The following is a 13778-nucleotide window of genomic DNA, read 5'->3' as shown; positions in this document are numbered from 1 at the left end:
TCAGTGTTACTCACAGTCACACACACAAGCTGTCTGCAGTCCAAAAAAGGTAACGTCGCTGTAGCAGTACTTTTTCCAGTCAGATACAATCTCACGTTTTTTTTGTCCATTTCGCCACATTGAATACTGCCGTTATCAAAGGTCAAAGGTCACGTCCACAGGACACTACGCTGCCCGTAGTCCTCAGAGCTCTGGATAATCTTGTTACACTCATAATCACCATCATGTCCTCACACATCCCCATTTCCTGACAGTCGGACATGACCGCAGGGCAACTTTATTACGGTAACTGTGAGAGTTTGACTGCTTTGAGCTCCATTAAATCGTATTTTCAGTGGCTCGTTATGATTGACTCTCACGTGCTACTGGAGACAACAGATCGGCTCTTTTGTGTAGCTCCTCCTCATGGTTTTTAGTCTGCACAATCCATATTGTTGTGGGAATGTAGTCCGATGTGAATATTTGGATGATGATGTCTTGTCTGTTGGCAGCCGTCTGCTCATTTGATTAAGCCTGGCGTCTGGCCTGAGGCTGCTGTCCGTCACAGGCCTCCTGCGGTCTGGAGATGTTCCTGCTCACTCGCTTTATTTGTACCAATAAGTCCACTAACGGACATCAGAGCCAGCATCTGGACCAGGGCTGCCCTGCTCACTTCCTCCTCTGTACTCACTGCATCCATCTGCACAGAAACAATATGAGAAAATGGGTGAGAGAACAGAAAAGAAAATTTAGAACAAATGTAAAGTCTGTTTGTATAGAAACGTGTACACTGATCTACTAAAAGTCATTGAATTAAAAGTCAAAAATGTAAAAGTACCGTATTTTGACAAATAATTAGAAAGCTCTGTCCAGCACTGTGAAAGAGCAGATTAGAGGATCTCCAGTGAACAGTAACACATTTCCCAGCTGTCTATAATGAGAGATCAATATGTATTTTCCACCTGTCTTGTTTATTAGTACCTTATGAACAAAGCTGTGGATTTACAAATGATCATAGAGCACTCATGGGGATTCAATATCAGCAACAAGATGAGGCTACTTGGTGACTCTGAATTGCCTGAATGTGAGTGTTGTCTGTGATTGACTGGTGACCAGCAGTGTCGGCTCATGCCCCCCCATAACCCACTAAGGATAAGCGGTGTAGATAATGGACTGATGGATTTCCAAAACCTGCTCAGACGGTCGTAGTGCCAAAACCTGGGGAAAAAAAGACCTCTTTGCTTTACAACACCAACATAGAAATGAGATTTCACCGTTCATCTAGGGCTTAAATTGTTAATTGTTATATTTGTAATAAACAATATTTTTTATTATCTTCCATATTATTTAGAATAAAATCAAGTTCAGATGAACTGAAGGCTGTTTAATTCATTTAATCAATGATAACTCTAACTTATTATTTACACAGCTGCAACAGAAATGTGACCCCACTTCCTCTCATGTAATAAAATGTTTTCAGAGAAGACACCTGATCAATCCCTTCACTTTAAGCCGACAGGGCACCCATAACTGTGGTGGCAGGTGGCAGTCTCAGTCACGCTCCTGGTCTCTCCTTGTGCTTCAGGTCTCTCTCTGGACCACCAGACGGTTTCTTCGGTGTCTCGTGTCCGTCTGTCGGAGAGGGAGGAGGAGAGTCTGTCCTGTTACCTCAGGGCCTGTGACGCTGCCCTGTCCTACCTGCAGGAGCTCGACAAGGTGGATTTCAGTACGAGCGGAGGATGGATGATAAGTCTGCATGTTTCCTGACTGTGACTGTGTGTGGATTTGTCACTACCACTGAAAATAGAAATGTATGAGTGTGTCTGTGAATTAAGTTCAGTTCACTTTCCTTCCTGCTTGTGTTCATTTTGTTTTTATCTTTTCTATTGACTGGTTTCCTTAAGCTAAGTGCTTTTAGGGTTTTCCTTTACTTCACCTTTTGTTGCCAGTTACTGACAATGCTTTTACTCAGGTAAGGTTTTGAAAGGAGGACTTTCACTACTTGTGATGGAGTATTTTTACAGCGCGGTATTACAATATGTTTAAATAGTGAGTATTGAGTTTGTGGTGCATGTATTTTTAGGTGGTGACAACACCCCACACCAAGTCAGCCAAAGCCAGTCTGCTTCCCCCACCTGTGGACATCGACCTGGGCTACTTCCTACAGGCGGCATTACAGAGTGCTTACCTTTGTCTGCTGCATAGGGGGTGAGTCTACCAACACACACACACACACACACACACACACACACAGAATCTGCCTTCCTCTGTGCTGTGTTGCTCTCTAAAGCATTTGCGTTATGTCAAAATTGGGGTTGTATGATATCCATAGTCAGGATATTACCTACTGTAGATTGCGGTTGGCTCATCCCCAATTTGGAAGAAGCAGGCCGGAGTCGGGGCACAGAGGCTAAGCAATGTTCCGCTGCGGACGGTGGCAGCAGAAAAGCATATTTCAACCACCTATTATTAGGCACACCTAAGAAAATCAATATCAGTTTAAGGTTACACTACAGTTAGAACACTTTCACATCTTTGAGTTGCCATCAGATTGATGTTTCCACTTTCTCTTCTTTCACTTCAAAGCCACCAGACTCCACTGACAAAAACAGTCATTTTACCTCCCAGAACACGGGACTTTACTGTGCTAACGCTGCCTCAATCAATGAACTGACACGTGTTTAGCAGCTCCCGTGTCCTGTGAGGTGACATTTTTGTCAGTGGAGTCTGGTGGCTTCATAGCAAGCAAAGAGAACGAGATCCCGGTTGGAAAGGTGCTGTCTGACAGCAACGCAAAGCAGTGGAAATATTCTAAATATAGCATATACTTGAACTGATGTTGATTTTTTTTTTAGGTGGCTGAAATACATCTTGTTACTATCCCCGCCCACAGCAGTGCATTGTGTGTGTCTATGCCAGGACCCAGTGATACATGACCTCATACTGCCACACTTAAAAAATCCAAACTATTCCTTTAAACTAATACATTTGACTTGACCTTGAGGAATTAAAAGTTGTAAACATACATGTACAATAAAGAATGCTCACCTATTAGAATAAAATACCAACCAGTATAGAATACCAAGTGGAAAAGTCTACCAAGTGTAACCACCTCTGAATGCAGTATGTTCAATCACCGCAATCTTTGCTTACTTACTCTTCCTCCTCTGCACTAGAGGGAACTTTGGGCTTCTTCATCCAGCTCTGTGTGAGAAAGTGAGGAGGAGGAGAAAACAAGGAAGGTCTTTCGAGCGCTTCTTGACCTCAGTATGGCTGAGATGCATTTTAATGTACAAACAGCAGGTGTCAGTGTTGCTCTTGGACTCCGACAGTCCTGCAGGACGGTTTTTGTTGTTTGCTTGTTTCTAGAGGTGTTGATTCGATGTAATGGTTGTTTCAGAGGCTGCAGTTTGTGCTTCTGTTGAATTGTTCGTTATCAACATTATTAATAATGTTATTCAATAACATGACAATTTTTTCCCTAATATTTCGACTATCACTGATGTACTTAGGGTGGACAAAATTTTGGAAACACTAATAAGTGGTAGCATTGCTCCTGTCAGTGTAGAACGTCTCTTGATAGTTATATGGCAAGCTGTGACCCTGTGTATATGAATCACATTCTTCTTCTGCGTATTTATTTTTTCAATGTTACATCTTCACAAGCTATGCATTACACTGATAAACACCTACTGTGTGTGTGTGTGTGTGTGTGTGTTAGTCATCTTGCACAGGGTGCTCACCAGCTGCGTAGGGTGCTCAGGGTGTTGGAGTCACGAGGGTCTCAGAGCTTCAGGAAGGTGAGTTTTCAAACACACACAACGCAACTTCAACTTCAACTTCAAAACACACACAGATTTAGGCACACAGACTGAGGTTCCTCTAGTAGTTAGACTGGACACTGATAATCTGCTGGGTCAACGTGAGCAGCAGGTTGGTGGCCTGAGGAGAACTATTCACCCTGGTAGACCGGGCCTTTGGTTGTCTAAATCGCCATCTGGAGGGTAGGAGCTCATGCGGCCCATACAGGGGATGAGGAGGACACTGTCGGATATCTTGAGCCTGAGATGTTGCTCTCTTATGGAGGCAGCAATTTAAAACTAATGATGCTACTGGGCATTTTAATAGTTGAGTGTGTAGGATTCAGAGGGACCTGTTAGTAAAAATGGAATATGGTATTCATAACTATGGTTACAATACTGTATAATCCCCTGAAACTAAGGGTGACATAGGGAGCGGGTCCTCTTCTGGGGAGTCTGCCATGTTGCAGAATGTTTTTTACCTTCAAGCTGGCAGCTTGAATTTGGTGTCGTAAATGCACCGCTTGGAAGACGAAGAAGACATAAGAGGAATACTATGTTTGGTGGATTATTCTTATTATTTAACGAGGGGTATGCAGTGGGCTGCAATCTGTGATCTCACCGCTAGATGACACTAAATCCTACACACTGGTCCTTTAACTATATGTTGCAACCTGTTCTTGTCACTTATTGTGAGATGGCCAAACCAAATAGTAACAGAGAAGGTGATAAGTGACTCTACCATGGAGCTGTAGAAGAGCATCATGAGTTTAGTACACACCAAACCAGTTGAGCTTTCGGAGGAAGTGCAGTTGTATCAAGTTGCCAGCACACACACCCATCTCCCTGTCTCCATATGAAGTAAAGATGAAGGCCTGATGAGGAAATGTGTATAACTTTAACCATACTCAGCTGGCATATCTGCAGTGTGATTAGAAAACACATCATTTTGCTGCCGACTCTCTTGTAACTTAATAAGGCCTCTAACCTACATGCTCCTCTAACCAGGATTTGCAGCATTCCATTAAAACACTGTGGTTTCCTCCTAGTCTGCAGCGAGGAAGCTAGCAGAGGTGCTGCTGAGCTCTGTGAGTGAGGACAGCTACTGGCCCCCGCTGGGCCCCCCACCCTCATCCTGGCTCCACAGAGAGGGAGCCGCCGCCTCCAAAGACGCCATCTATCCCACTGTTAAACCACCGCAGCGCTACAGCACTGACAGGTCTGTATTGTCTCTGATTCATTTCTATGCCACCTGTGTTTTTTTTTCTTTTGCTCTTCCTCTTGCGTCTTGATCTTCTTCATTCTCACATCCAGCTGTCAGTGTTCAGAGTGCGATTGCTCTCCCCAAGTTCAACGCTGAAGTAGGCCGATGCCTCCTGTGATTGCGGTTTGTTACTCCACTGTTTCAGCTCACTATGGCGCCCACAGCGGTTAGCTCAGTGTCAGCTTCCTTTGTCCATGTGTCTTTTTTTGTACTAAAGACCATGAGTCATCATCAGGGAGGTGGGAATCGGAGCCACATCTCTATAAAATATAAGTACGTCCTTTCACACGGAAAGTCATGTAACAGACCCTCCTGGAGAGTGGCCTTAGGCTGCCAGCTTACAGTGGGTCATTTAAGGTGAGGAACACAACACCTCTCCTCCTTTCATCAGCATATGAAATACCTGTGAACGTTCACAGGGAAATTATTGGATGTTTCAATCACAATTATGTCACCTCCTTATTAATTAACTATCAATACGGTTCATATATTTAATTATATTTGGATCGGATGAAGATAAAGCCGATATCTTATGTGCTCTGAGTACAACTCTGCAAAGGATATTGTGCACAATATTAAGACACCACTCTGTGATAGAACCAAAGCAGTGATTTACAGGTTGAGACCTGTGCACTGTATTAAACGAGCACGTGAAAGAGCGTACTTGCTCAGCCAACCTACAGTGCATTCATTTAGACTGATTCAGACGAGCTCCTGGATGAATTAATTCAGTTCTTTCCTCTGCACATAGTGATATGGTCAGCTGAAGTGGGAAAATAAAATCTCAAAGCTAAAGCCAATTAAGTGAATTACCCTTTAATCACCCGCGCGGGGCCGAGCAACTTAGGACACAGACGCCTGAAAGACCTGACGACAACATGAGAGCATAGCTTGGCATGACAACATAACAAGATAACATGACATTACAGAGCATCACATAAAGTGACATGACAGAACTTAAGGTGAACTTAAGGACATACTGTGATACAACATCCGGATATAAGATGACACGATATTCACAAATGCATTGCACTGTCCCAACCTGACAGCATCAGCACACTAAACTGTACCAGTGTTTTCTTGCCTTGTTTCTGCATTTCCCTCTTTGCAGGGGTCCTGTGCTCGTTGCTCAGGCGAGCCATACTTAGTCACTGCCACATGACTAATCCTGCCCACACTATCATAAGTGAAGATCTAAATCCATGTCTGAGATTAGAGGGAGAGGAGGAACAGGACACTTCGCCCTGAGGAATAGCTGTACTTCAGTATTGTTCATGGCTTTTGTCATCAGTTACCTCTTTTGAAAAGGCCACAATGGTGTCTGGTAAATGTGTCCTTTAATAGGACACAGAGCCAACCAGAGAGGGGTGAAGAAAGTGATGAATGAGAGGGCTGGGAGAGATAGAGATAGAAGAAACGAAGGAGTCTGTGTGTGTGTGTGTGTGTGTGTGTGTGTGTGTGTGTGTGTGTGTGAGAGAGAGAGAGAGAGAGAGAGAGAGAGAGAGAGACATCTGAGATAGTGCTGTGTGTAGTGATACACCCAGGGTGGTCCGTGTTGTGTTACAGCACTACAATTGAGACAGAAACTGGACACTCTCACAGATCTAGCAATCTACCTGTGGACAAGCTGTTTGTGTGTGTGTGTGTGTGTGTGTGTGTGTGTGTGTGTGTGTGTGTGTGTGTGTGTGAAAGATAGACTTCCTGTTAATGGCACTATTTCCTGTTTCCTGTGTCCTGGCAGTTGCTTCTGTCCTCAGGACGTGGTGGAGGAGGCTGTTTTGCTGCTGCTCATCACAGAGTCCATGGTGAGACACACACACACACACACACACACACACACACGCTCTTCCCTCTTTAGTATTCCTCTAACACTCCACATTCACAGCCCACTTGCATTCAAAACACATAAGGAGGCCCAGTCTTACCACCTTTCCCTTCCCTAGTTTTCCTCCTCTTCTTCCTCCTCCCTCCTCCTCCTCGTTCTCACTCAGCTCACTCTCTGTTTATCCAGGCCAGCGGGGAGGCGGTGATCAGTCGTCTGCCAGACCAGGCCGAAGCTCGCCAGGCCAGCCTGCAGGATGCCACCTCTGTCTATGACCTGCTCACCATTGGCATGGCCAGGAGGGGGCAGTATGGCATGCTCTCTGAGGTGCTGTGACACACACACACACACACACACACACACACACACACACACACACACACACACACACACACAGACACACACTCTGTGCTGGAGGTCTGAGGGGAGGAGAGAGAGTGAGAGATGAGATGTGTTAGTGAGAGCTTTGCCTTTGCCAAACTTTTTAATGAATGTCCTTATCACTTTGAGCGTGGGGATTATGTGTCTTTTTCTCTCACTGTCTCTCAGTCTTTCCCCGTGCCTCAACTCCCCCCTTACTGTCTGTCTTTTTCTACTTCTTCATCCCTTTTTTTCTATCAGTATCTTGTTCCAATTTCCTCCTCCACTTTCTCACTCATTTTTTACAAGCTCTGCCCCCCCCCCCTCCATAATGTGACCTCTACCTAGATGTAGGAAGTTGGGGAGGCGGAGGTCAGAGGGGTCGTCTCAAATTAGGTTTGTCCACCTGTCAGACTGATTCATAGATAGCATCAGTCATCTCATAAGGAGGACCACACACACTCATACACTGAGGTAGTTCCACATGGACCAGGGGATCGCTTTGCTGATGTATGAGGCCAGTATGGGCCATTTATTAAATATTAGATGTCAGCCAGTCAGTGCCATCCATCTCTGGTATGATGAATAAGATTCACATTGATTGATTACATACTTGCTGAAACATTAATCAATCCATGAGGTGTCTGCAGCGAGCTCTGATTCTAATCTCCTATTTCAGTGGGAGGATGCACACGTTGGTTTTAGTGTTATTATTAGGTTGGATTATGCAGATGCATGCGATGGTCGACGAAGAAGTAATCCTGTAGTTAAGTAACGGCAATATTACAACAGTGTAAAAGTCCTGCATTCAAACATATCTTCAATAAAAGTACATTCGCCTGCTACTGTCAGAGTCATGTATATGTATGTTACATTATTGGATTAATATTACTGGTGTATTAATGTACAAGTAGCTGGACGAGGTAGAGGCAGTTTCAGCTGTGCTGGCAGCACGGCTCTGGAGTTCAGTGTCAGCCAGCCAGTCCTCCACTTTTTAGACTGTTGGATGGATTGCCATGAAATCTGGCCCCCAGCGAATGACTCCTAATGACTTTGGTGATCACTTGACTTTTCATCTAGTGCCTCCCCGAGGTCGAAATTGTCGCCGTTGAGTGAGATATTTTTGACAATTATTGGATGGACGGCTCTGAAATGTGGCACAGACATGTTTCCTGCAGACTGAATTGTAATAACTGGTGAACATCAACAGGGCAAAAATCCAATTTATAGAATGCTTCGAAAACATGTATCAGCAAAAAGACATTCCCATTAGCGTCAGCTGCACTTTGTGTCAGGTGCCAATTAGCTAAAGTTAACATGCTAACATATAAACTCACATGGTTAACTATTGAACATTAGCATGTAAGCATTGTCATAGCATTTAGCTCAAAGCACCACTGTGGCAAAGGACGGCCACACAGAGCCACTAGCTGTGGACTTATCAACTACTTTCTATACTATTTGGAAGTGTGACTATAAACATACATTATATTTTAAACTTTGAATCTGCAAAGTAAGTTGTATATGTGTACATGTGACTTTGATTCCCTCTGAAATGAAGCGGATTAAAGTGTGGCCTTCCACCACTGCAGTTTTCTGTCCCCTGCATCCCCATTTGTCTGAGCCTTAGCTCCAACTCTACATACTAGCCCTTTAACTAGGGGGTTAATTTGGGATTTGTTATGTGTAGGGGCCTGATTTAGCTGGGTTAACAAGGGTCAACACCATTACGTATGTAGCAGCAGCAGTGGCACTCGCCGTCTCGTAATAGCAGACATTACAAGTGTTGCTGTATTTTTAATTGTTACTCAGCTGACTTCAATCATCGTATCATTTAAGAAACACCCACAGTCTATTCAGTGTTACAATTAGCTGCATAGTCCACACTCGCAGCTAATCAGCTCTCACACGGGCTGATATGTTGAGCTCTTCTCTGCAGGACATCTTTGTCTGTACGTTAAATGGTCAGCAGCCTCTAATGAGGGCTTATTATTTAATCAGAATATTAGGCAGAGATTTTCCCTGGTTCAGCTCACTCCTGCATGACTGACAACATTTGACGGAGCGGCGCTCCACGCCACCCTCCGCTCGTCCACACACACATCAATCACATTATTATGTACTGAAACAGCGCTGAGTGGGTGGTGAGTGGTGACTGACAGTCGTTTCAAGCTAGAAAAATGTAGTCGAGAAGAGAAGCCATTCAGTTTTGTGAGTATGTAAATGAGAGATAATGAGAGAAGATACGTGTCCCTAAACATGGCTTACCTCATTTAAAAATTGGTCTCCTAACGGCGCAGTGTGAAGACGGTTTGAGCTCATATTCTTCATGCATTTCACATCAGCCTGTGCTCACCTGGCTAGACTTTCTGCCTCGACCTGTACCAACACACCCCTCTGATATAAATTGTATCACTGACACATATTTGCACGTTTGTATTTCTCCTGGCAGTGTCTGGAGCGAGCCATGAAGTTTTCATTCAACGAGTTCCACCTCTGGCACCAGCTGGGCCTGTCACTCATGGCGGCCGGGAAGGTGAGCTCATTTCTCCTTATACACCAGCAACAGCCCCTCACACACACCACGCCACACCCAAAGGAGACATCCATCTTCTGCCACATTCCCGTCCTGAACACTGCAGTGCTCCTGACTCACCCACGTGTCCAGACAAGCAGCAAATAGCATTCACAGATAAGTGTTCAGTCTGCTTGGGGAAGCGGATGGATAACTCACTCCATCTTGATAATTCAATGTAAATGCCATGTACATTTTATTGCACAAAAATAAACTAACAGGGCAATTAAAATACATACAATACATAGATACTTAGATAGATAGATAGCTAGCTAGATAGATAGATAGATAGATAGATAGATAGATAGATAGATAGATAGATAGATAGATAGATAGACAGATAGATAGACAGATAGATAGATAGACAGATAGATAGATAGATAGATAGATAGATAGATAGATAGATAGATAGATAGATAGATAGACAGATAGATAGATAGATAGACAGATAGATAGATAGATAGATAGATAGATAGATAGATAGATAGATAGATATTGCTGTAGAAAGAACCGGACATTCTCCCTCTTCAAATGGGAATCCTCAGAAGGTGCTGGAATAGCTACAATCGCCCCTCTCTCTCCTTCTGTCCCTCAGTGTGTGTGTGTGTGTGTGTGTGTGTGTGTGTGTGTGTGTGTGCGGCCATGTGTGTGACAGAAAAATTGATCTGGGTTGCAGGATAAAGTGACACTGCAGATCAATGGAGAGCTCTAGAAATAGGCTGCTCCCTAGAAGGAGAAGGGGCCGCCTCAGTGTCGTCAGATCCGCTTCTATTTAGGGCCAGCCGCGTGTGTGTGTGTGCTTTGTGTGCATAAATGGGAGTGCGCGTGCGTGTGCATGTGGTCCATTAATGATTGGCCTACATGTATTAAGTGACTGTGTGTCTAAATGGGTCTAATAGGGCTGTGTAAGGACAGTTGATGTGTGTTTGATACACTCGCTTCAGAGCGATCCATGTCATGTGTGGCTGCATGATAAGTGGCTGCTGCATGCACATTAATCACAATTTGTCAGTGACACTGGTGTGTGTGTGTGTGTGTGTGTGTGTGTGTGTGTGTGTGTGTGTGTTACAGGGGGTTGGCGCTGTGTCCGTATTTAAAGAGTGTGCCCGGATGAGACCAGAGGACCCCTCGTTGCCCCTATTGGCTGTTAAAGTCTGCATTGGTCAACTGCACTGGGTGATTACACATAAAGCATCCACATGCACTTGTTCACAGAATACATTCACTTTATACACACACACACACACACACACGGAGTTAAAGACACACACATTCAGTTGAAAATCAGGACTGTGAGCCCGAGCCATGTACAGACATTAAGATTAGACTGATGACCTATTAGTGCTCTTGCTGTGATGTTTCTGCTCTACACTTCCCACAGATACTTGTTGCTGTAATACCTTTGAATTTCCTGTTGATGACTTTCTGTAGGTGGAGCTGTTTTCCTTGTCTGTTCAGCCATGTGGTGGCTTTTGCTGCTCTGGCTAACTCCTCTATTTCAAGAATAGATCGAGTAGAAACAGAGGATACAGAGTATCTGAATAGTCGTGAGGTGATCAAAAAGAAAAGATAGAAAATAGTAATTTCTTCAACAAAAAATGAAGCACATTTTTTTTCTGACTTTTATTGGATGATTGCACTTCTTCATCCGTCTCTCAGAGAGGAAAAATCCCTCACAACTCAGGTCACGAGCGTGGATCCATAAAGCGGTGGCTCCAAACCTGACATGACATGATTACTGTGGTAAAAAGCTAAATTCTGTGTAGGTTTATTTTCCCAATATTTGCTTTTTTGTAGCCATGTTAGCAGCTCAAAGGCTCTGTAGTTTATCTGTCATTCAAATATCTCAACAACTTTTAGAAGAATTCCCATGCAATTTTAATTTGTCCAATACTGTATAACCAAATAGCTGCAGAATTCCTATTACATTCCTATTAACACTTCTTTGTATTAAGAGGTCACTAGCAATAACGGCTGCTAATTTAAAGTACTTTGCAATATGTGGAATGATTGAAGATTCACAGGATTACAGACATAGTAGCGAGGATCCGCTCTCCATCTGGAACTAATGAGATATCACATGTACGTGAATGCAGTTTTACATACAATCACTTTTGTAATCCATGCATGTTCATTTCCATGTTCATTTCGCTGCATTAGACCCTTTACCCTCAGCTTCAGCGAACACTCATAAGATGATAAGATCAAAGGTGAAGTCGAGTCATAGAGTTCTGCACCACATGTACTGCAGTTTTATAGAATATTTAGTGTGTGTACTGTACACAGAATGTACACAGCTGCACTGTGTCGCTAATGTTTTGGGATTGACACCGAGGTCATTCAGGCAGAAACGCGTCACCGTGAAGCGCGGCCAGCTTGGATAGTCCTGCTGTTCGTGATCTGGGCAGGAGGGAGAAAGTCACATCAACAGTGGTATTTAGGATGGAGGGAGAGGGAGAGAGAATGAGTGAGAGTGAGGGTGAGTTAGACAGAGAGAGAGAGAGAGAGAGAGAGAGAGAGAAAGGGGTCAGAGATTAGAAAAGAGGAGCTAACAGGGCCGAATGGAGAGAGCACATCTGTCAGTGGCTGGAGATCATGGCAGGCCGGAGACACTAAGGAGCTTACAGCCTTAATCACAATGGGACACTATGGCCATAGTGCAGTGAGGCATTACATAAATGTCCCACCATTATCCACCACCAGCTCCAGTGGACAGTCTGGACTATTCTCTCTCCAGCAACATTTTTAACTCATTGTTGGTCCACCAGCCCACAACTTCATAATACTTCTTCATATTTTTCATAATGCTCCTATACATGTATATGGATCAGTGACACCCTCTACAAACCCATGACATCACTACAAACTGCATAATTGTCAGTCTTGAAGCTGCTTTTATAAATTCCTAAAGAGCAGTTTTTCCACCCAACAACAGGGACATGTTCTTCTTTCACACCATTCAAGAGTGAAAAAAAAAAAACCTTAATCCTCCTAAGATGTGCAAGGATGGGCTGTGTGTTTAAATGACTGGCTATTGTGTGCAGGCTTTGAACTCGCAAGGACTGGAATTAGAGAAAGAGACAGAGAGAGAGAGAGCAGAGGAGGAGGATGAAGGGAGGAAGTGGAGGAGAGAGGGAGGGGGGGGGGGGGGGGGTCAGAGCAGTTGGCTTGCTGTTGCGCTGGTGTGCTGTCAAAGGCATAACCCCCCCACGCCCACCTACCCACCTGCCCACCCGCCTGCCACCAGCCATACCTCACACATAGTGACACACTTTTTCCTCGGCTCAGAGCACCTCAGCTCGGCACAGCCACACACCGCCTGCAGTCTACTGCTGCGTGTGTGGGCGAGTGTGTGTGTCTGTGTGTGTGTGTCTGTGTGTGTCCTTGAGCAAACTCTGCGTTGTCCTTCAACTGAATCTACTCGGACTGTCCTCACAATAAACTCACACCAGGCTCAGCCATCAATACTCCATTCCCAGCTGCACCTCGGCCACATTTACATCTCAGCTGCAAAGTTTGTCCTCTCACACACTCAGGAAGAAGACAGATTTATGCATTTGGTTTCATGGCTTCATAATCTAACTGGATTTGTGTGCGATGGCAAAATAATTCTGTAGTCCACCTGTCAAGTGACGTATATACAGATCAACTAACGTTTATTCAGAAGATAATTGAGTGTGTGTGTGTGTGTGTGTGTGTCCAGTTCGAGGAGGCTGAGGCTCTGTCGCAGACTGTGGTGTCCATGGGCGAAGAAGCCAGAGAATTCCTACCCAGGGCCTACCTGGCTCAGGGACTCAGCTGCAGTTTACAGGCCTCTGAGGGTAAGGGCACAGAAAATAACACAAAACCATAAACTGAGAATATCCTCTCCAGGAAAATGGCAGCATCCCTTATTTGTTCAATTTTTTTTTAGAAAAAACAAAATGTAACCAGATCTTGAGGGAATAGTTTGACATTTTTTGAAATAAACTTTTTCGC

The 13778-nt window shown here is 44.3% G+C and overlaps 2 protein-coding genes across 2 annotated transcripts in view; both read left to right on the top strand.

Moving 5' to 3' along the window:
• Window positions 1–10599, top strand: part of socs5b (suppressor of cytokine signaling 5b) — a 66771-nt gene extending 56172 nt beyond the window's left edge. Inside the window, exon 3 of the transcript XR_011585263.1 lies at window positions 10583–10599. The gene's annotated coding sequence lies outside the window, so the exon portion shown is untranslated. The remainder of the gene's footprint in view (window positions 1–10582) is intronic.
• ttc7a (tetratricopeptide repeat domain 7A) overlaps window positions 1–13778 on the top strand; it is a 46451-nt gene that overhangs the window by 7359 nt on the left and 25314 nt on the right. Inside the window, exons 4-12 of the mRNA XM_070840480.1 lie at window positions 1565–1695; window positions 2063–2187; window positions 3701–3779; window positions 4829–4998; window positions 6785–6848; window positions 7055–7192; window positions 9678–9761; window positions 10872–10976; window positions 13504–13621. Of these exons, the coding sequence (XP_070696581.1) occupies window positions 1565–1695; window positions 2063–2187; window positions 3701–3779; window positions 4829–4998; window positions 6785–6848; window positions 7055–7192; window positions 9678–9761; window positions 10872–10976; window positions 13504–13621 (1014 nt within the window). The remainder of the gene's footprint in view (window positions 1–1564; window positions 1696–2062; window positions 2188–3700; window positions 3780–4828; window positions 4999–6784; window positions 6849–7054; window positions 7193–9677; window positions 9762–10871; window positions 10977–13503; window positions 13622–13778) is intronic.

The sequence above is a fragment of the Pempheris klunzingeri genome, chromosome 12 (assembly GCF_042242105.1).
Source record: "Pempheris klunzingeri isolate RE-2024b chromosome 12, fPemKlu1.hap1, whole genome shotgun sequence".
NCBI lineage: Eukaryota > Metazoa > Chordata > Actinopteri > Acropomatiformes > Pempheridae > Pempheris > Pempheris klunzingeri.
The sequence above is the reverse complement of the archived record's forward strand: the minus strand, read 5'-3'. Positions and strand labels throughout refer to the sequence as shown.